Consider the following 21,845-nt stretch of genomic DNA (forward strand, 5'->3'; position numbering starts at 1 on the left):
GACGGGTACACACACACACACACACAGCCCAGCAGGGACAGGACGGGTACACACACACACACACACAGCCCAGCAGGGACAGGACGGGTACACACACACACAGCCCAGCAGGTACAGGACAGGCAGGCACACACACACACACAGCCCAGCAGGTACAGGACAGGCAGGCACACACACACACACAGCCCAGCAGGTACAGGACAGGCAGGCACACACACACACACAGCCCAGCAGGTACAGGACAGGCACGCACACACACACACACACACACACACACACCCCTGTAGGTACTGGACAGGCACACATACACACACACACACACACACACACACACACACACACACACACCCCTGTAGGTACTGGACAGGCACACACACACACACACACACCCCTGTAGGTACTGGACAGGCACACACACACACACACACCCCTGTAGGTACTGGACAGGCACACACACACACACACACCCCTGTAGGTACTGGACAGGCACACACACACACACACACCCCTGTAGGTACTGGACAGGCACACACACACACACACACCCCTGTAGGTACTGGACAGGCACACACACACACACACACACATACACCCCTGTAGGTACTGGACAGGTGTACACACACACACCCTAGCATGTACAGGGCAGGTACACACACACACACACACACACACACACACACCCCAGCAGGCACAGGACAGTCGCGCGCGCACAGGACAGGTGCACACATACGCACACACATCCCTGTAGGTACAGGACAGGCACACACATACGCACACACACCCCTGTAGTTACAGGACAGGCACACACACCCCAGCAGGTACTGGACAGGTACACACACACACACACACACACACACACACACACACGCGCACACACCCCAGCAGGTACAGGACAGGCATGCGCACACACCCCAGCAGGTACAGGACAGGCACACGCACACACCCCAACAGGTACAGGACAGGCACACACACACACACACACACATACACACCCCAGCAGGTACAGGACAGGCACACACACGCGCGCACACACACACACACACACACACCCCAGCAGGTACAGGACAGGCACACACATGCGCGCGCACCCCAGCAGGTACAGGACAGGCGCACACACACACACACACATACAGCTCAGCAGGTACAGGACAGGCACACACGCGCGCGCGCGCACCCCAGCAGGTACAGGACAGGCATACACACACCCTAGCAGATACAGGACAGGCGCACACACGCACACACCCCAGCAGGTACAGGACAGGCACGCACACAAACACACACACACACACCCCAGCAGGTACAGGACAGGCACAGACACACACACCCCTCCAGCAGGTACAGGACAGGCACAGACACACACACCCCTCCAGCAGGTACAGGACAGGCACAGACACACACACCCCTCCAGCAGGTACAGGACAGGCACACACACACACACACCCCAGCAGGTACAGGACAGGCGCGCACACACACACACACCCCCCAGCAGGTACAGGACAGGCGCGCACACACACCTCCCCCAGCAAGTACAGGACAGGCACACACACACACACACACACACACACACACACACACACACACACACACACACACCCCAGCAAGTACAGGACAGGCACACACACACACACACACACACCCCAACAGGTACAGGACAGGCACGCACACACACCTCCCCCAGCAGGTACAGGACAGGCACACACACACACACACACAGCCCAGCAGGTACTAGACAGGCGCGCACACACACACACACACACACACACACACACACACACACACACACACACACACACACACACACACACACACCCACACTCACATCCCAGCAGGTACTGGACAGGCACACACACACACCCCAACAGGTACAGGACAGGTGCACGCGCACACACACACCCCAGCAGATGCAGGACAGGTACACACACACACACACACACCAGCAGGTACAGGACAGGTACACACACACACATACCAGCAGGTACAGGACAGGTACACACACACACATACCAGCAGGTACAGGACAGGTACACACACACACATACCAGCAGGTACAGGACAGGTACACACACACACATACCAGCAGGTACAGGACAGGTACACACACACACATACCAGCAGGTACAGGACAGGTACACACACACACATACCAGCAGGTACAGGACAGGTACACACACACACATACCAGCAGGTACAGGACAGGTACACACACACACATACCAGCAGGTACAGGACAGGTACACACACACACACACCTCAGCACATACAGGACAGGTACACGCGCACGTACACACACACACACCAGCAGGTACAGGACAGGTACACACGCACATCTCAGCAGGTACCGGACAGGTACACACACACGCTCCCTAGCAGGTACTGGATACGTGCGCGCACGCACACAATCAAGCGCACACACCCCAGCAGGTACAGGACATGTACACCACACACACACCCCAGAAGGTACAGGACAGGTACACACACACACACACACACACACACACACACACACACCCCAGCAGGTGCAGGACAGGCACACACACACACACACCCTCCCCCAGCACGTACAGTACAGGTACAAATGCACACACACATACACACACACACACACACACACACACACCCCCCAGCAGGTACAGGGCAGGTACACGCACAAGGGGGCACACCCCAACAGGTACAGGACAGTTACACACACACACACACACCCCAGCACGTACAGGACAGGTACACACACACATACCCCAGCACGTACAGGACAGGTACACCCGCGCGCACACACACCCCAGCAGGTACAGGACAGGTGCACACGCGCCCCAGCATGTACAGGACAGGTGTACACATACATCTCAGCAGGTGCCGGACGGGTGCACACACACCCCCCCAGCAGGTACTGGACAGGTGCGCGTACACACACACACACACACACACACCCCAGCAGTTACAGTACAGGTGCGTGCATGAACACACACACACACACACACACCCCAGCAGTTATAGGACAGGTGCGTGCACGAACAAACACACACACACCCCAACAGGTACAGGACAGGCGCATCCATACATACACACACACACACACACACACACACACACACACACACACACCCCAACAGGTACAGGGCAGGTGCACGCACACACACACACACCCATCCCAACAGGTACAGGACAGGTGCACGCACACACACACACATACCCCAGCAGATGCAGGATAGGTGCGTGCGCGCACACACACTTATTTCAGCAGGTACAGGACGGGTGCACACACACACCACAGCACGTACAGGACAGGTACACGCGCGCACACACACCCCAGGACGTACAGGACAGGTACACACACGCACACACACACCCCAGCACGTACAGGACAGGTACACGCGCGCGCGCACACACACACACCCCAGCACGTACAGGACAGGTACACATACACCCTAGCATGTACAGGACAGGTACAAACACACACACACACACACACACACACACACACACACACACACCCCAGCAGACCCAGGATAGGTACACATGTGCGCAAACATATACACACACACACACACACACACACACACACACACACCCCAGCAGGTACAGGACAGGTGCACACGTGCCCCAGCAGGTACAGGACAGGTACACACGCACATCCCAGCAGGTACTGGACGGGTACACACACACACTCCCTAGCAGGTACTGGATAGGTGCGCGCACGCACGCAAGCAAGCGCACACACCCCAGCAGGTACAGGACAGGTGCGTGCATGCACACACACACACCCCAACAGGTCCAGGACAGGTGCACACATGCACGCACACACACACACACACCCCAGCAGGTACAGGACAGCTGCGCGCACGAGGGTACACAATTCAGCATATACAGGACAGGTGAGCACACGAACACACATGTGCACACACACACCAGCAGGTACAGGACAGGTACACACACACACACACACACACACCCCAGCACGTACAGGACAGGTACACACACACACACACACACACCCCAGCACGTACAGGACAGGTACACACACACACACACACACACACACCCCAGCACGTACAGGACAGGTACACACACACACACACACCCCAGCACGTACAGGACAGGTACACGCGCGCGCGCACACACACACACCCCAGCACGTACAGGACAGGTACACATACACCCTAGCATGTACAGGACAGGTACAAACACACACACACACACACACACACACACACACACCCCAGCAGACCCAGGATAGGTACACATGTGCGCAAACATATACACACACACACACACACACACACACACACACACACCCCAGCAGGTACAGGACAGGTGCACACGTGCCCCAGCAGGTACAGGACAGGTACACACGCACATCCCAGCAGGTACTGGACGGGTACACACACACACTCCCTAGCAGGTACTGGATAGGTGCGCGCACGCACGCAAGCAAGCGCACACACCCCAGCAGGTACAGGACAGGTGCGTGCATGCACACACACACACCCCAACAGGTCCAGGACAGGTGCACACATGCACGCACACACACACACACACCCCAGCAGGTACAGGACAGCTGCGCGCACGAGGGTACACAATTCAGCATATACAGGACAGGTGAGCACACGAACACACATGTGCACACACACACCAGCAGGTACAGGACAGGTACACACACACACACACACACACACCCCAGCACGTACAGGACAGGTACACACACACACACACACACACCCCAGCACGTACAGGACAGGTACACACACACACACACACACACACACCCCAGCACGTACAGGACAGGTACACACACACACACACACCCCAGCACGTACAGGACAGGTACACACACACACACACCCCAGCACGTACAGGACAGGTACACACACACACACACACACACCCCAGCACGTACAGGACAGGTACACACACACACACACACACCCCAGCACGTACAGGACAGGTGCACACGCACCCCAGCAGGTACAGGACAGGTGCACACGCGCCCCAGCAGGTACAGGACAGGTGCACACATACATCTCAGCAGGTGCCGGACGGGTGCACACACACCCCCCCCAGCAGGTACTGGACAGGTGCGCGTACACACACACATACCCCAGCAGTTATAGTATAGGTGCGTGCACGAACACACACACACACACACACACACACACACACACACCCCAGCAGTTATAGGACAGGTGCGTGCACGAACAAACACACACACACCCCAACAGGTTCAGGACAGGCGCATCCATACATACACACACACACACACACACACACACCCCAACAGGTACAGGGCAGGTGCACGCGCACACACACACACCCATCCCAACAGGTACAGGACAGGTGCACGCGCACACACACACATACCCCAGCAGATGCAGGATAGGTGCGTGCGCGCACACACACTTATTTCAGCAGGTACAGGACAGGTGCGCACACACACACCACAGCACGTACAGGACAGGTACACGCGCGCACACACATACACACCCCAGGATGTACAGGACAGGTACACGCACGCACACACACACCCCAGCACGTACAGGACAGGTACATGCGCGCACACACACACACCCCAGCACGCACAGGACAGGTACACATACACCCTAGCATGTACAGGACAGGTACACACACACACACACACACACACACACACACCCCAGCAGACCCAGGATAGGTACACATGTGCGCAAACATACACACACACACACCCCAGCAGGTACAGGACAGGTGCACACGTGCTCCAGCAGGTACAGGACAGGTACACACGCACATCCCAGCAGGTACTGGACGGGTACACACACACACTCCCTAGCAGGTACTGGATAGGTGCGCGCACGCACGCAAGCAAGCGCACACACCCCAGCAGGTACAGGACAGGTGCGTGCATGCACACACACACACCCCAACAGGTCCAGGACAGGTGCACACATGCACGCACACACACACACACACACACCCCAGCAGGTACAGGACAGCTGCGCGCACGAGGGTACACAATTCAGCAGATACAGGACAGGTGAGCACACGAACACACATGTGCACACACACACCAGCAGGTACAGGACAGCTGCACACACGAGGGTACACAATTCAGCAGGTACAGGACAGGTGCGCTCACAAGGGCACACACGTGCACACACACACACACTAGCAGGTACAGGACAGGTACACACACGCACCCCAGAAGGTACAGGACAGGTGTGCGCGCGCGCGCACACACACACACACACACACACACTTTAACAGGTATAGAACAGGTGCAAGGGCGTGTGTGCGCGTACACACCCACCCATCCCCAAGCTGGTACAAGATAGGTGCGCGCACACACACACACACACACACGCACCCCAACAGGTACAGGACAGATGCACACACACACCCCCCAGCAGATGCAGGACAGGTGCGTGCACACACACACACCCACACACACCAGCAGGTACAGGACATGCACACACACACCGCCCAGCAGGTACTGGATAGGTGCACGCATGCGCGCACACACACACACACACACCCCAACAGATACAGGACAGGTGCGCGCATGCACACACACACACCCCAGCAGGTACAGGACAGGTGCGCGCATGCACACACACACACACTAGCAGGTACAGGACAGGTGCACGCACTAGGGCACACATACTAGCAGATACAGGACAGGTGTGCACGAACACATGTGCACACACACACCCCAGAAGGTACAGGACAGGTGCGCGCACACACAAACACACACACACACACACTCTAGCAGGTATAGAACAGGTGCAAGCGCGCGTGTGCGCGCGCACACACACACACACACACACCCGGCAGGTACAGGACAGGTGCACAAACACACACCACAGCAGGTACAGAACAGGCGTGCACACACACCATGGCGGGGTTGTCCAAATCGCATTTTTAACTTGCCCACGTTTCAGTGTCTTCAGTCATTAAAAGTCAAATGCACCCATGTGTAGGAGCCACAGTTTTGTAAAGCTTCAGATTTCACCTGCAGAGTGCCGTCACTTTTGGGGATGATGTCTGATAATTAGCATGACTGTGCTACCGGTACATTTAATCACTGTGCTTTTTCTATCAGACCTTCCTCAGAAAAGCAACAACTACAGTGAATGTGGTGTAAGGAGTCACCAGTCCATGTATTTGGTGTTGGGTTGTTTTTATGGGGGATTTTTGTCCATGATTCCTCTTTCAGCCGACCATGGCTAACGCCAGTGTTTTTGTGGTGATCTGGAGATGCTTTGTGCTTACTTTTGTAACGATGGGGTGGTTGTTTTTAAGTTCTCTGCTCTGGGCTTTCTAGGAGGAGAATGAGAAGAAGGGACAGAAGGAGCTCTCTGACTCTGAAATGTCCTCCTCAGAGAAGTATGTTTAAGGAGTCCTGCGGTTTCTGGCTTTGGATCTTACAGCTTTGGTTCTGCCTGTTTTATGTTTACTGAACGTCTCCCTTCTGTCATTAGTGTTGCCAGACGACGTAAAGGGCCTTTCAAGCAAATCAAGTTCGGCATGAATATTGACGTTTCCGACGAGAAAAAGTGAGTACTTTAAAGACCCACGGTGTACGTTGCAAAAAACAAAAAAGTTTTTTGTATAATACTAAACTAGCAAGTTTTAAACGTTTAGCAATTTAATAATGAGAGTTAAAATGGGACAAATATGAAACACTGCGCAAAAATCAAGAAGGGCCTGAGAAGGGCCTGTCCGTGATCGTGATACTCCAGTAAACACACTTGACTGACAGGTGTTGCCACAATATCGGCAGCAGACGAGATCTTTGTGGGTCCTGAAAGTCGTCTCTTGTTTTCTCTCAGAATGAAAACAAAGCTTTCAGCTTGGCCATAAATATAGCTGCATGGAGAGTGAAAACTTGGCCTTGCACTTGACTACCTTTTTGAGTTTTCCCTGAATTTAGACTGATCTAACGTCTGATTTGTTTAAAGTTATCTCAGGTGTCAGTGGACTGCCATACTTTTGGTTAGATTGTGTGATCTGCAAAATCAAACCTGGGTCTGCAGACTTGTAGCGTCTTTTAGCCTGATCACTTGCCGCCTGGGTGTACGGGAAGCTGCCTGTGCTGCATATTGACGCGCTGACTCATGCTCCCCCTGCAGGTGGAAGTTGCAGCTACAAGAGTTGAGTAAGCTACCTGCTTTTGCCAGAGTGGTTTCTGCAGGGAACCTGCTCAGCCACGTGGGCCACACCATCCTGGGCATGAACACTGTCCAGCTCTTCATGCAGGTCCCTGGCAGTAGGACGCCTGGTCCGTAGTATCGCTTTTACAAACTTGTACTTTGTTTCCTTTCTCGTGGTGTAATAAGCAGATAACGCATGCGTGTGAAGTAATTATTCAGGGCTTACTTAGGTTTCTGCACATGCTCAGGTCATCAAGAAAACAACAACTTTTGTTCGGTGAACATCAATATCGGTCCTGGCGACTGCGAGTGGTTTGCGGTACCAGAGCCATACTGGGGAGTGATGAGTGAGTTCTGCGAAAAGAACAACATCAACTTCCTCATGGGCTCATGGTGGCCCAACCTGGAAGATCTGTACGAGGTTGACGTACCAGTTTATAGGTTTATCCAGCGGCCCGGAGACCTGGTATGGCTCAACACGGGCACGGTGCACTGGGTCCAGGCCATCGGCTGGTGCAATAACATCTCCTGGAATGTGGGTCCTCTGACTGGTAAGTGTGGATTTGCTTTTGAGCCTGTTTGGGGTTTGGATTTTTTTGGCGAGAAGCACACTGTGGTAGTGCAGTGTCTGTGCCGGTGCTGACGCTCTCGGGCTTGTTTGGGTCAACTGCAGCGCATCAGTACAAACTGGCTGTGGAGCGCTACGAATGGAACAAACTCCAGAGCGTCAAGTCGGCGGTTCCCATGGTGCACCTGTCCTGGAACATGGCGAGGAACATCAAAGTTTCTGACCACAAGCTCTTTGAGATGATCAAGTGAGTTTGGGAGTGCTGTATTAAGAATGTTCCCCTTTTCATCTTTTCCTTTGTTCTCCTCAAAGAAAGTTGCGCTTCCTCGTTTCAGACTGATGGTGTGAAGGGCGTGTGCTACTGCCTGCTCAGGCAGCTAGAGCGGCACGTCTGTCTGGAAACGTTAACCTTAACGTCAATGGTGGTGTGTCTTGCAGGTTTTGCCTGCTGCGGACACTGAAACAGTGTCAGACAGTGAAGGAGACACTGGTAGCAGCAGGGAAGGAGACCATTTGGCATGGAAGGAGCAGAGATGAACCCGCACACTACTGCACCATTTGTGAAGTGGGTCATTGAGCTGGTTTTTAGTGGCATTTGGTGCTGCTGTTCTGGCCATTTGGTGTCATGCTCAGTGCTCTCCTGGGGAGGGTTAATTAGTTAAATTAGTTCTGTAAAATAATGAAGTTTGAATTTTGCAGGTGGAGGTTTTCAACCTTCTATTCATCACAAACGAGAGCTACTCCCAGAAGACGTTCGTGTTTCATTGCCAAGACTGTGCACGAAAGGGCAGCAGCGATCTTGAAGGCTTTGTAGTGCTCGAACAGTACAGGATGGAGGACCTCATGCAGGTCTATGACCAGTTCTCATTAGTAAGTCCTGCTCGTGTTACCTACTACATGCTACATTTACGGCCCAGCGTTCCTACCCTAGCCCAGTCCTGTTTGGACTGAATGGGATGTTTGTAGGCCTGGTGCTTTTCCTGGGGCTGTGTGGGTTTGTGAAGCAGGAAAATGCTATCCCGCTTGGGCTTTTGAACATGTATAATTCCCAGAGCACTGGGAAAGGGCACTTGAAAGTCTCTCTCTCTCTCTCTCTCTCTCTCTCTCTCTCTCTCTCTCTATTTCAGGCTCCTCCTCTTCATTCATCATCATCTTGACATTGAGACTCTAGTTGTGGACAATATCGCATTACAGGAACTTTATAAAACGGACCATTTCTGATATTCAGGAAAGTCGAGGCAGTCTGGTGCATGGCTGGTGACCATGGCAACCGCCCAGGGCTCCCGGCTGAAAGCGGCTGTGTGTGTCTATGCAACCTGTTGATAAACTGCAGCGCATTGTCAGCCCGTGGGGGGCGGTAGTGGATGCACTTCCTCTCCCCAGACCTCTCCCTTCTATACGGCTCGGCTCTGCTTCTCTGGAGAAATTAAATCAAAATGTGGGGCAGAATATTATGGGAAAATGTTTTGTACATATTGTCTGTCACAACTGGCATTGTCATTTAAAAGACTACTGACTTGAGACATTCTCCTGCCCCCCAACCCGCGACCCCCTTGATCCTTGTTTTTGGGGCTTTTGTTTGGGTTTTTTGTTTTGTTAATGGGCTGAGACATGGTCCATTTTCCTTGTCTCAAAGGCTGTTCCCTTACATTAGGGAGCACTAACCTAGCTGGTCTTTTTTGTATTGTAGATAGCAATTTTACGACTTTGGATGGCAAAATCTACAAAAAAAAAAAATTTGTAATGTGAAGATTTAGGTGATATAATTTTTTACTGCTTTTATGTTTTATCTGTCTTGTTACTTTGAAACCATGATGTTCAATATTTTTGTTTATGTAAGAAAAAGGAAAAAAGAACGAAAAACTTAACAGCCAAGTCACAAAGAGAAATGTATTGCACATAGACTAAGAAATAAAGTTTAAATTGTGATTTTTTTTTTTTCCTTTTGGTTGTTTCTAATCTTGATGTACATTTACACTATTTATAAATACATATTTATTGCTTGAAGATATTTGTTGATGGAATGCCGTTATTTTTCCCAGAGTACCTGCCATTAAATTTGAAGGAGTTTTGTCATTTAAACTCTACTCCTGCATTTTCTATATAGAAATAAAACTGCTTAGCAAGCATTGTACAGAAACCATTAAATTGTTTTGTTTGAAAAATGTTTTATGAGTTATTAAAACAAATTCACAACATGTCCAAGCACATTTAATTCTAATGCAAGACATCATGCCATGTGTTAGCGTTGTACTCGTCTACTGGAATGTTGGTTTTATAACCTCCTGATTGGATGCTTTTGTATAGACAACAAGGCCTTAATCTGGTTAGCTGTAGTAAAGGCAAGCTGCTCACAGCATCGGTGCAGCTCCATCACCTGTACATTTTTAAAACGGGCTTCCTAGGCCAGTACTTTAAATTACGGATGGCGTCTAGTCGTTTGTTCATAGGGAACCTTCTGCAGTTCAGATAATGTTTCACCGGCCTCTGTTACTGCTAATAAAAGTTGGTTTAATAAACAGGTTCGGGCGTTTTGTCCAACCTTATTCAAAAATGATATGCCCTAGTGGTAAATCCTTGCCGTTTGTGCATTGCTGGGCCATCTTGCTCTACACGGTCCCGAAGGGCTCTTGTTCCGCTACACACCGATCACGTGATGTGGGTCGTGTCCTGCGGCGGCGTCGCGTCTTTCTCCACAGCTGGACTTTGTTTTGCTAAATTGAACTTTACGTAACGCGGACCCCGCAGTGCGCACGAAAAACTAGCAACTGGTTGGTGTAGGCTAAACAACTTGGAAACAACCAGTAGTTCCATAAAAATAACCAACCTTAGCTAATTAGGTAAGGGTTAACAAGCTCAATTCCTTTTGCGGGTGATTTGTACACTTTTTGATCAGGTTACTTCCAGATCATTCTTATTTCTCAGCAAAAGGGATCAATGTTAAAAGCACACATTAACAAGTGCATTGTCTCCGATAAGCAGGCTCATGGCAACACGTCTGATGAGCAAATCCGTGGAACATGCTAGTATTGTGCACTTCTCCCTAAAGGTCCCTCCAAACGGAACGCTTTCCCGCACTGTGCTGTACATTCTCCCTTAAAATGACCAAACTTCGCTGGGAGCGACTACGCAGTACGCGACACACCCGAAGGCTTTTATGAAATATGTATCAGGGTTTGCACTGGCTACAAGCAATTGCCTCATCGCCTCCCGAGCTCCCCCTGTTGGCAGTCTTGCTTTCTGCATCTCGCAGCTGGCTCATAACTAGTTATCTGACACTACAATAAACACGTGCTGAATTAGTGTTTAAGTTTAAGGTTTTTTGCTGTTTTATGTCCCCCCCAAAGTTAAAAAATACTTCAATACAGACTGGTGTGTGATTTAATTTGAGCACCAGCCCCACGCTAAAGCAGTTACTTATATTGCTTGGTATTTTCCTGCATTTTAGGGTGTCCAAAGAAAAACCGCTTGCTGGGATTGCTGTTAGCAAGTTGACTTCGGTAACTTATTTATTATATTTACTATTATTGCCTATTTAAAACCTATTTGTAAACAATTCAGTAAAATATATTATTTTCAAATAAACAACAAAAACGACTCAGTTTAGGGGATACGTTTATTTAAATCCAGCACTTCCAGTAACATCTATACGCTGTACTCACCCCCTCAATTTGACTGTCCGGAGATGCTAATGAGATGCTAATGAGATGTATCTGAAACCCAGCAGACAATGTAGCTGTAGGTTCACCAACACAGATATCTACACTGAATGCCAGGTACAAAACCATCTCGCGATGAGTGGCAGCCTAAAGCATTCCCCTTATGCGTGCTTCTCCATGCCACGTGTCTTGGATAAGCCCTGTAAACGTTCCACTCACCTGTCCAAGCGCAGGTAAAGGCGATTCTCTTATTCCTGTCAAATTCAGTGGCCACTTTCAACACAATCAACACAAAGGTGTCTACAGAAGCATCGGGCCAACAGTTGCTGTTTCTTTCACTGAGTGGCCCTTAGAAACCGTGTCATCTCAGGAACATGAGTTAACGGAATCCGTCAGAGACCCAGTAGCCAGATGTAGCTGCTGACAGACAGACAGGACCTACACTGACTACTGAGCTACGAAGGGGCTCCTGAACAGGATGCTGCAGTTGCAAAGACACATTCAAACTGCAGAGGGCGCCATTGCCGGTTCCAATGGCTCCGTTCGGCTTAGCTTTATAACATACGGCCAGCCAAGGCATTATCCAACTAAAGCATTAGCGTCACGTGTTTCTAATTTCTATGGGATTCAGTGGTAAATGATTTTGTGGGAGTTACTGGGTTTCCGAAGGACATGTACTATTCAGAGCTTTAAAAAGCTTTGGTAAATGACGTCATAACGATGTCATAATCATGTCCGAGTAACAACAGAGAATCATGCAAGACTGGACACTGGATGCCTCAGCAAGAAAAAGTGCGCAATTTTGCATCCGTTTTCATATCTCCATTTACATTTTGATGTCTTCGATTACTGTAAAACTCTGTTTGTTGAGGCACTGCAAGCTGCGCTGATGAGAAGACAGAGGAACGCATCCCTGCCCCGCGTAGCAGTGTACTATCAATCCTGGCTGATGTGACGTGAGAAGAGACACACGCTCTGGCCCTGGTCTCAGGCAGTGGAAAGTTAAACAGGACTCAGCCACCATTTTTAATCTCTCTTCAGATTAAAAGAGCTGACTCATCTTACTACGGTACCGCAGCGCTCCGTAGAACATCTCAAAGCCATGCACCAACACCATTACAAGCAGAACTCACAACATGCAGTAATAGTACCTACGGTGAAGGCCCGATCAACAGGAAAAGGTGCAGTGTATCCAACTATATACTCTACTGTGTGCGAAAGACAGAGAAAATTACTTTTCCCATTACAAATGTAATGTATTTTTGTAATTCGTTTAAAATGCTGAGGATGTTCTGCAATTAGTTTAGCGATGTTGAAAGAGCAGGGGACTAAGTCTCTTCTTTAGATGCATAATACGTCAGTAAAATGTTAACAGCTCACATTAGACACATGAACTCTTAAATTACAGCCAATTCCAAGCTCTGGGCAGCCCCTACAGTACAGCTGGCAGTTAAGTGAATGTCAGGCATTCTGGAGATTTAAGACTGTTTCATTCACTTCCTCTCTCTCTCTCTCTCTCTCTCTCTCTCTCTCTCTCTCGCCCTCCCTCCATTTCTCTCTCCCTTTCACTCACTCCCTCCCTCTCCCTTGTTCTCTCTCTCTCTCTCTCTCTTCCTCCCTCTCTCTCCCGCTCTCTCTCCGAAGGTTGCTGTGTTCCGTTTTTCCACTGCTGCTTACTGAACTGCCTGTTTCCATGACGTCACATACTGTGTGACGACACATGACACAACAAGTTTTTTCCATGAATTGGCAAAAAAAAGCAAAGAAAGAAAAGCCAAGGGCAGTGGAAGTCAGCAGACTAGTGGACGCGGAGTGTGGGGCTGGCGGCACTGATGCTGCCGTCACGTGCTGCTCTTCAGACAAGTGTCTCAGACAGCAGCTTTATAGCGGATAAGGAATACTGTATTTGCTTTGCTCTAAAAGGAAAATGTGTGTTTAGGAATGAAGGGAAGAGAGTAAGTGGGGATTATATTACTGTCTGTCCCTCAGCTGTTACACTTTAGGAATACTGCTGTCGGAAAGCCAAGGGCGTGCTGACACGCCCAAGGACGTATTTTACACGGGAATTCTGACCTTGGTCACAGTCCATTTCTCTCCCTCTCTCTCTCTCTCTTTGTCTCTCTCACTCTCTCTTTTCTTTCACTCTACTTTCTCTCTCTCCCCCTAGCTCACTCCCGTTTTCCTGTGCTGTCTCTAGAAACTGGCCCTCTTCCAACTGACATGCCTGTGAACCCCAAGCTATGGAAATTTGAGAGGACAGACTGAATGGATAGAGAACAAAAAAAAAGAACAGAATGTGCTTGAGAGGTGAATAAGAGTAAGATCTGCACTTAATGACCCACCACCACAAAGACACACACACACACAAATACACAGTTCTCTCTCGAGCACCCTCTCTTAGCTTGTGACAGGTAGCCTTATAAACTAATTTTAGCCCTGCCATTGTCAGCATGCGTTTCCTGTTGCTGATAAAGGGAATAAGGTTAGTGTGTGAAGTATCAGTTGAACAGACAGAACTATCTAGGGAGAGAAGCGTTCAAATTCACACAGAATAACGGTGCTTTTTTCGGTTTCAGACCCTTTAACAATCATAACACTTACAGTACATTTCCCAGAAAAAAGTTAGTTTTAGAAAAGTCTTGTGTAAATGACCTCACTTGATAAATGGACGGATCAATGGTAGTCCAAAAGTCAAATTAAGTATGATACCACTGAATAGTGAGGTGTCACATTCCACTATCAACAGGTTGACCCACATGACTGACCAATCAGAGGGCTTGTTGAAACAGTCCATTCATAAAATCATACTTCACCCTTCACCCATATGACTTAGGTAATTTGCTCTCTCTCTCTCTCTCTCTCTCTCTCTCTCTCTCTCTCTCTCTCTCTCTCTCTCTCTCTCTCTCTCTCTTTCTCTCTCTCTCCACAGCTGTAGGTTGGTTGATACTCACCGTTTCACGAAAAACAAGGACGACGTATAATGGCGTTGTGTCCAGTGAAACACACACACGTCTGAATCAGATTGTGTGAGCCATTGTTAGTGCTAATAAAAAGAACATATTAACTGAAATGAAGATCCCATTCAAATGAAATCCAAATATGAACAAATATGGGGATTAAGGTTGTACGGTCACTCCTGTAGTACGTACAAATACATCTGAACAGATATTACAATTAATTATAAACATACAGCATCATCATAATATGGACAGTGATGGCTCATATAATATAATAGTGCAGTGTCACCACAACACCTATATACAGTTAAACCTTTAAAGTATGTTAGCGAGAGAGGCTCCAGAACCAACAGACCCCACTAGTGCCCGAGACACGTTAAAGACGCCAGTAGCTTCAGACCACACAGGAACAGCAGAGTTGCAGAAGCACCGCTCTCCAACGTGCAGGAGCAGAACACTTCCTCCTCATATTTTTTCACGGGCTAAGAGAGGTCCCTTCTGGTCATGCGTAAGACTGGTGTCTTTATCCTCTCTTGTCCTTTGTCTGGCGCACACACACACACATCACCACAAACCTGTTCCTCAGTTGGCTATCATAACCTGGCAAACGGTTTCACAATCCCACACTGACATGAAATACCTGTTAGCACCTCGCACACCCCCACCCCCTCCCCACACGCACTCCGATTCCCACTTACTCGTTTTTCTCAGTTTCTCGGGGGTCCAGAGGAGGGTTTTCTCTGAGGCTGGAGAGCACCGGGGGAGGGAGCTGCTCCTGCAGGAGCAATGGGAAGCTTTAAGGTTAGTCCACAGTGGCGTCCATGTGTGTTTAATGAGTAATCACGTTCAAAGGGCCGTCATGCGGTAGGTGCAGTGGGCCTCTAGCAGTCTGCACGCACACACACACACACATACACACACATTACCTTTACCCACTACAGCACCACACACACACACACATACACACACAGACACATTCTCTTACCCCAAGACACATGTGAGTTCACTTATCCCAAGAAACTGAAAATGCTCTTACCAAGACACTTAAAAATTCTTACTCCAAGATACAGGTACAATCACTCACTTACATATACAAATGTGTCTCAGTGATTGTCATCATATCATATATCTTCGACATTGAATTTTGAGACCGTTTTCTTGGTTATAGAACTATTGTCAAAATGTTTGTGGCAAATTACATTCTAATTGCTAGCTATGACAAAATAGTCAACCATGCTGTGATTGGTACTTACAGAGCAGTCCAGGAGTGTGCACGGCTCTCCAGCAGTGTGCACGGCTCTCCAGGACTGTGCACGGCTCTCCAGCAGTGTGCACGGCTCTCCAGCAGTGTGCACGGCTCTCCAGGACTGTGCACGGCTCTCCAGCAGTGTGCACGGCTCTCCAGCAGTGTGCACGGCTCTCCAGCAGTATGCACGGCTCTTCATCTGTCAAGGGTTCCTTTACTTTCTCCTTTTCATTTCTTTTCTGTTGTTTTTCATTCTTACTCTCCTTAATATTTTTGCCATTTTCATGATTCTTTGCTAAATTTCCTCTTTTACTCCTATGCTGTAATTGAGTCACATGCTGCCGGGCAGCGCTTTTAAATGAGAGGCGGGATAAGGCGTAGGCGGGGCTTAGTCATTTTGACCTATCGCATCCTGGGGGTTGTCCTTCCTGTGCCTTTTGCTGAATGGGTTAGGAACAGGTCATTCACTGAATGGGAGCGTATCTAAAGATGAGTTTTACGTGTTCTCCACAAAAAGTGGAAAAAACTCCCAACCATTTAGAAGAATCGGTTAAGACGCTGACCACAGATAAAGTGAATGACTTTCTAATCCCGAAGAAGTACTTTACAGACATCACAGTTAACCTTGTTGGGCTTAAAGTTCTTAAACCTCCACATGATGACAGAATAAGTGTCTTTCACAATAAACAAATAACTTTATTATCAATCAATTATTTAATTAATCTTAAAAAAAAGATGAATATTAAAATAAAATCTGACTTGTAAAAATAGTTATGCTCTATTTTCATTTCAGTTCCAGAGGTAATCCAGTGCTGTGTCTACAGTCATGAACCTCATCCACAAAGATCAGAATGGCTTCCCAACGACCTACAGTTCCTCACCACAAACAATTCACATGACGCCACAGTGGTATAAATAATTTAAATGACATCATAAAAACACAAACTTAGTGTTTGTTAATAAACGGGGAACAATCTGATTTAGGTTTAGCTCATGATATGAAGGTGCTTTACAGTTGTTTTTTTTATTCTTCTTCCCTCAATAACACCAAACACAGGTCTTCTGGTGTTCCTCACCTCTGCAACACCGATGCCCCCAAATCCCGTACGAATGAAGCTTACTGTACAATGCATCTAAAATTTTTGAATGAAGAAAAAAAACCTCCTGAAATTCACAAGAAATGTTAGTTATTGTAACCTAGCGTAGCCACATTCAGTGTGGACCTGCAAAAACAGCACAGGCCTGAAGGAGACATGTTGATCCAGCCGCCTGTTACACACGCCCCATAACTGAAGAATTCGTCATCTCATACATAATAAGAATATGACAATAACAAGAGTATGATGTTTTTTGTCACTGTATTAACGCCAAACGTAATAAAATACTCTTTTAAATCTATGTAAATCTTTTACTGAGACAAGTATATCATTGGATGTCATTAATGCTTATATTTGTCTGATCTTACACTGGAAACCTCAAACGCTGATACTGTTTAGTTAAGAGGCTTCTGCTATATAGATCAGAGCTACAGATGTAGATGTAGTTGCCCACGGATATCGTATCTAGCTTATAAAACAACCCACATTTCGAACAAAAGCAACAATACGCTTGGGAAGAACAATACACTAAAAAAGTCACAGTGCGTGTAATCATTGGTCTCCCATAATTAAAGAGCTATTACTACGCCATCGTTGGTGTTAAATCGTGGGTAGCCTTCAACACAGAACCGAGTTTTCGTTTCCTTTCTCACATATTTCACTCCCGCAGTCACGGGCTCTCCCCGGGCTGGTCGCGTGCCCCCACCCCGTCTCCCGTGACTTCAGGAAGGGGGAAACCACCCGTCTCGGTGGCCCACGGAGACCCCAATCCACGCTCGACCTCTGAGGGGCTCCTGGTGTCGTTTCAGCGATGGCACGCGTCTAAAGGCACAACACGTGAGGCTCGGCTGAAGTTACCGTGGCCGTGAAACGTTTCCGTGCTCTCGGTCCGCGCGCGGGGACCACACACTTCGCCGCGAGCACCGTGCAGCGCGATACCACCCAACTCACCCGGTAGCAAACTTGTCTTCCAAAGTCAACGGCGTGTCTCACTTTCCACTTCATCGGTTTAAATAGGTGTAAAAGTTAATCTACAATCAAATCAGTTTCAATACGTACACGTAAATGCTGACTCGAATGCAAGCAAATGCTACATTTCACAAAATTAATTCGTTTAGTTTTTAAACGACACGTTTGACAAAATATGTGACTGGACAAACTGTAGATTGCATAAACTTATCATAGACTTGGTCCATAGCGGCATTCAATGGACCTTGAAACGGGTTTGGCAGTTTAGCTTACCTTACAGCAAAAGCCCGTGGAGCCTGTGGCGCTGCAGATTGTTCCGAGTTGTTTCCCAATGCCTCCCCGGGCACTTCTGCTGTTCCAAATAACACAAAAGGGGAAATAACGGTTTACATTACGAGCTGCGATAGACACACATGCCTGGTTGTTCGCACAGACGACCGGGTTACAAAAATGCACTTTTTTTCAGTGATCTCATCACCATCCGCTTGCCATTTCCCCTTCCCCTTATCGGCCGTCTCGAGCTCTTTCTTCTGTCGCGCATACCGATGTGTCCGTCGGAAACGTCCTCAGTGAACGCGCGCTGCCGGTTCACACGCCGCTGTTCCACGGTTCCAAACTCCAGATGAATTGTGGGCCGTACCTTATCTCCCACTGTGTACTGATTAATTATATTAACAATACTATTAACCTCACGTTATCAGATAAGAATAGGCCGCCACAACCCTGTGAAATAACACAATTTGTTAAACAATATCTAGATTTTCATGTGGTTAAAGTGGTGCCGACTTTAAAGAAATGTTCCAGGTCTGAGTCAAAGGAATTTCTTGGGTTCAGTAAGGTGTTCTGTTTGGAAGCGACAGCTCTCGCGCTACAGCTTCCACCCCAGCTCCATCTGCACAGTGTGACAGATAACGCTACCGAGCTTTAAATAATCTATTTAGGCTACACCCACCATGCTGGAACTATCTCGTTGAGTTGCTCGAGGTGTCTCCAATGGTCAAGCCGCGTATCTCCCAGTCTCTGTGTGGATCCCGTGTTAACTCTGCTTTACCTGTGATTTCTACTGCCCTGCCATTCCTCTCCTGCTCAACCTGAATTACAATCCAGTTTGCATGTCTTCCCTGGATTTACTCTCCATGGTAATTCTATAGATCTCTCTCTCTCTCTCTCTCTCTCTCTCTCTCTCTCTCTGTCTCTGTCTCTGTCTCTCTCTCTCTCTCACACACACACACACACACACACTTCTTTCTCTCATTGTCACAGTGCTGCAAGCAGTTACCCAGGAAAAACAGGTTCCTTCAGTTTTACATTAATAAATCCTTTATCCTTGGATGTGGTCCCTTTGCTTTCTTAAGTCATGCATTTCTCCTCCCCGGGCCACGGTGTCCTCATGTTCTTTATGTATCTCTCTATCTCTTTCTCTCCGCTATTTCTATCAAGGTGGGCTCTAATGCTTCTGCTATCTGGGTCAATCTGCAACCTACTGACAGGCTTAACTCCAAACACCTCACCTACATGTCCCCGGCTCCGCACTGTGTGTGCATGTGCACGTGTGTGTATATATGCATGCAGAGGACCCTTGCCTACACAACTCTCAAGGGCTCTCAGCCTCCCAACACACACACACACACACACACACACACACACACACACACACACACACACACACAACCTGACTCATGTACACCCTCTCATGCACACACACACACACACATGTCCACTAGCACCTGGCCATGGCATGCACCCCCTCCCTGTGCTGTTCACGGATTCTAATGGAGGAAATACTAAAAAGCAAATCATAAATGTTAATAATGTGTCTTGGAAAAACAAACACATATATCATATTTATTTTACCATAATTATTGCTGATGTCTGCAGTATATTCTGCAATTTTAAGGTCTATTTCCGGACATACGCACAGGCGTATTTTTATTCAACACAGAAGTATATAACAGCCATCACACACATCATCCTTCATTTACACACTCCTCTTTCTTTCAACTATTGCAGAATTTACTCTCTTTTGTTTACTTCTAAAGTAAAAACAAAGCAAAACGGCATATAAATGATGAGTCATGATTTACAAGAGTTTCTTTAACACCTAAAAACACACTAAAACAAGCGACAATTACATAATAGGTACAACAGCCTGTCCTGTTTTAAAAATACATACCAGAATGCATTGCTACAGTGCATACAGACTCGTCATACAGCTTTTGCCTCATGTCTCATTTTTAAATATCCATTTTTGCAATTTGTACACAGTTTGGAGATGTACCTATTATAAATTGAAAGCATATGGAATATGTGTGGAAGTCTGTTACAGATGATTGGTTTTATATGTAATGGAATGTTTAATGTTTAAATATATGTGTAATGTTCAGAATGATAATGCAAAAGCTTGTACTATAAGTACATAAATTACACAAATATTGGAAAATATTAATTGGAAATTAAGACATGCTCTTTTTCATTGTTTATTGAAAAATGTATATGTTGTTGAACAGACTTTTTCTGTCTGAAACGGGGCTCAATTGAAATAACCCATCAGTAAATGGTTATTGATCTGTGGTACTGAAAGATCAGATGCAGTCACAATTTCCTAACACCACTTGTTTAGCCTCTGCTGCCTCTGGGCTGAGCTGCAGGCCAGTGGACGCAACTGCAGTGTGCTCAGTTTAAGAGGATCTGCTAGATGAATTCGGTCAAATTTTGCTCCTCACTTTACAATCACTTTTGCTACAAATATGTTGTATTTTGACTGTTTTGGGAATATGCTATTAAAGGTATTTTTAAGAGTAGTATGCCACAAGAGATATGCTGTTTTTAGCAGAGCTGTATTGCTTCATTTGATTCTATAATATGAAAACAAAAAGCCTTTTTTTGTTGTTTTTACAGAAAACTGTAAAAGTAGACTGTATTGCATCTGAACATAAATATTTTTTGAAATGTAAAGAATTTTTAAATGATCATAGCTTATTAAATATAAGCAGCTCAGTTGTGTTAGCTATCATGGTTGCTCATTTTATCCTTGATTCTTATCTGCTCTTATGTTTTAGCATAGTCATTGCAAGACAGAGCTCTATGTAGAAATAGGTTGCGGTCTTAGCTGGGTTTCATCTTTTTTGAAGAAACACATAACCACAGTCTAGACTTGGAGCTGAGTTACCCTTTAGCAGCCTGTAAGATCAGTATTGTCCCAAAGTAATTCCAGTCAAAACACACCCAG

General features: G+C 47.8%; 3 protein-coding genes across 11 annotated transcripts in view; 2 read left to right on the plus strand and 1 right to left on the minus strand.

The window, feature by feature from the left end:
* Window positions 1-10,888, plus strand: part of kdm6al (lysine (K)-specific demethylase 6A, like) — a 52,856-nt gene extending 41,968 nt beyond the window's left edge. For all 4 annotated transcript variants that reach the window (XM_081710388.1, XM_035522878.2, XM_035523185.2 and 1 more), the window contains 8 exons: window positions 7,292-7,353; window positions 7,449-7,523; window positions 8,100-8,248; window positions 8,369-8,671; window positions 8,794-8,935; window positions 9,127-9,253; window positions 9,388-9,558; window positions 9,816-10,888. In XM_081710388.1, the coding sequence (XP_081566514.1) occupies window positions 7,292-7,353; window positions 7,449-7,523; window positions 8,100-8,248; window positions 8,369-8,671; window positions 8,794-8,935; window positions 9,127-9,253; window positions 9,388-9,558; window positions 9,816-9,845 (1,059 nt within the window). In that variant the 3' untranslated portion in view covers window positions 9,846-10,888. The remainder of the gene's footprint in view (window positions 1-7,291; window positions 7,354-7,448; window positions 7,524-8,099; window positions 8,249-8,368; window positions 8,672-8,793; window positions 8,936-9,126; window positions 9,254-9,387; window positions 9,559-9,815) is intronic.
* On the plus strand, window positions 611-7,285 carry LOC145656940 (uncharacterized). Its single transcript, XM_081710390.1, has 2 exons — window positions 611-1,297; window positions 1,374-7,285. Exons 1-2 carry the CDS (start codon window positions 1,077-1,079, stop codon window positions 2,365-2,367), a joined length of 1,215 nt encoding a protein of 404 aa, XP_081566516.1. The 5' UTR covers window positions 611-1,076; the 3' UTR covers window positions 2,368-7,285.
* A 4,296-nt stretch (window positions 10,889-15,184) lies between the features above and the next one.
* Window positions 15,185-19,805, minus strand: LOC113568468 (uncharacterized). 6 transcript variants are annotated; one of them, XM_081710395.1, is made up of 5 exons: window positions 19,160-19,548; window positions 18,890-18,965; window positions 16,558-18,469; window positions 16,003-16,079; window positions 15,185-15,848 (listed from the first exon to the last, which is right to left on the minus strand). In XM_081710395.1, the coding sequence occupies exons 3-5, from the start codon at window positions 16,747-16,749 to the stop codon at window positions 15,770-15,772; spliced, it is 348 nt and encodes a 115-aa protein (XP_081566521.1). In that variant the 5' UTR covers window positions 16,750-18,469; window positions 18,890-18,965; window positions 19,160-19,548; the 3' UTR covers window positions 15,185-15,769. The 6 variants fall into 6 exon arrangements, 5 of the variants coding, with proteins under 5 accessions (XP_081566521.1, XP_081566518.1, XP_081566517.1 ...); XM_081710392.1 differs by lacking the exon at window positions 19,160-19,548 and adding an exon at window positions 19,569-19,805 and having other exon boundaries at window positions 16,558-18,965; XM_081710391.1 differs by lacking the exon at window positions 19,160-19,548 and adding an exon at window positions 19,569-19,805 and having other exon boundaries at window positions 16,558-18,968.
* Between the last annotated feature and the right edge of the window lie 2,040 nt (window positions 19,806-21,845).

Source organism: Electrophorus electricus, chromosome 3 (genome assembly GCF_041902795.1).
Source record: "Electrophorus electricus isolate QZ-2024a chromosome 3, ASM4190279v1, whole genome shotgun sequence".
NCBI lineage: Eukaryota > Metazoa > Chordata > Actinopteri > Gymnotiformes > Gymnotidae > Electrophorus > Electrophorus electricus.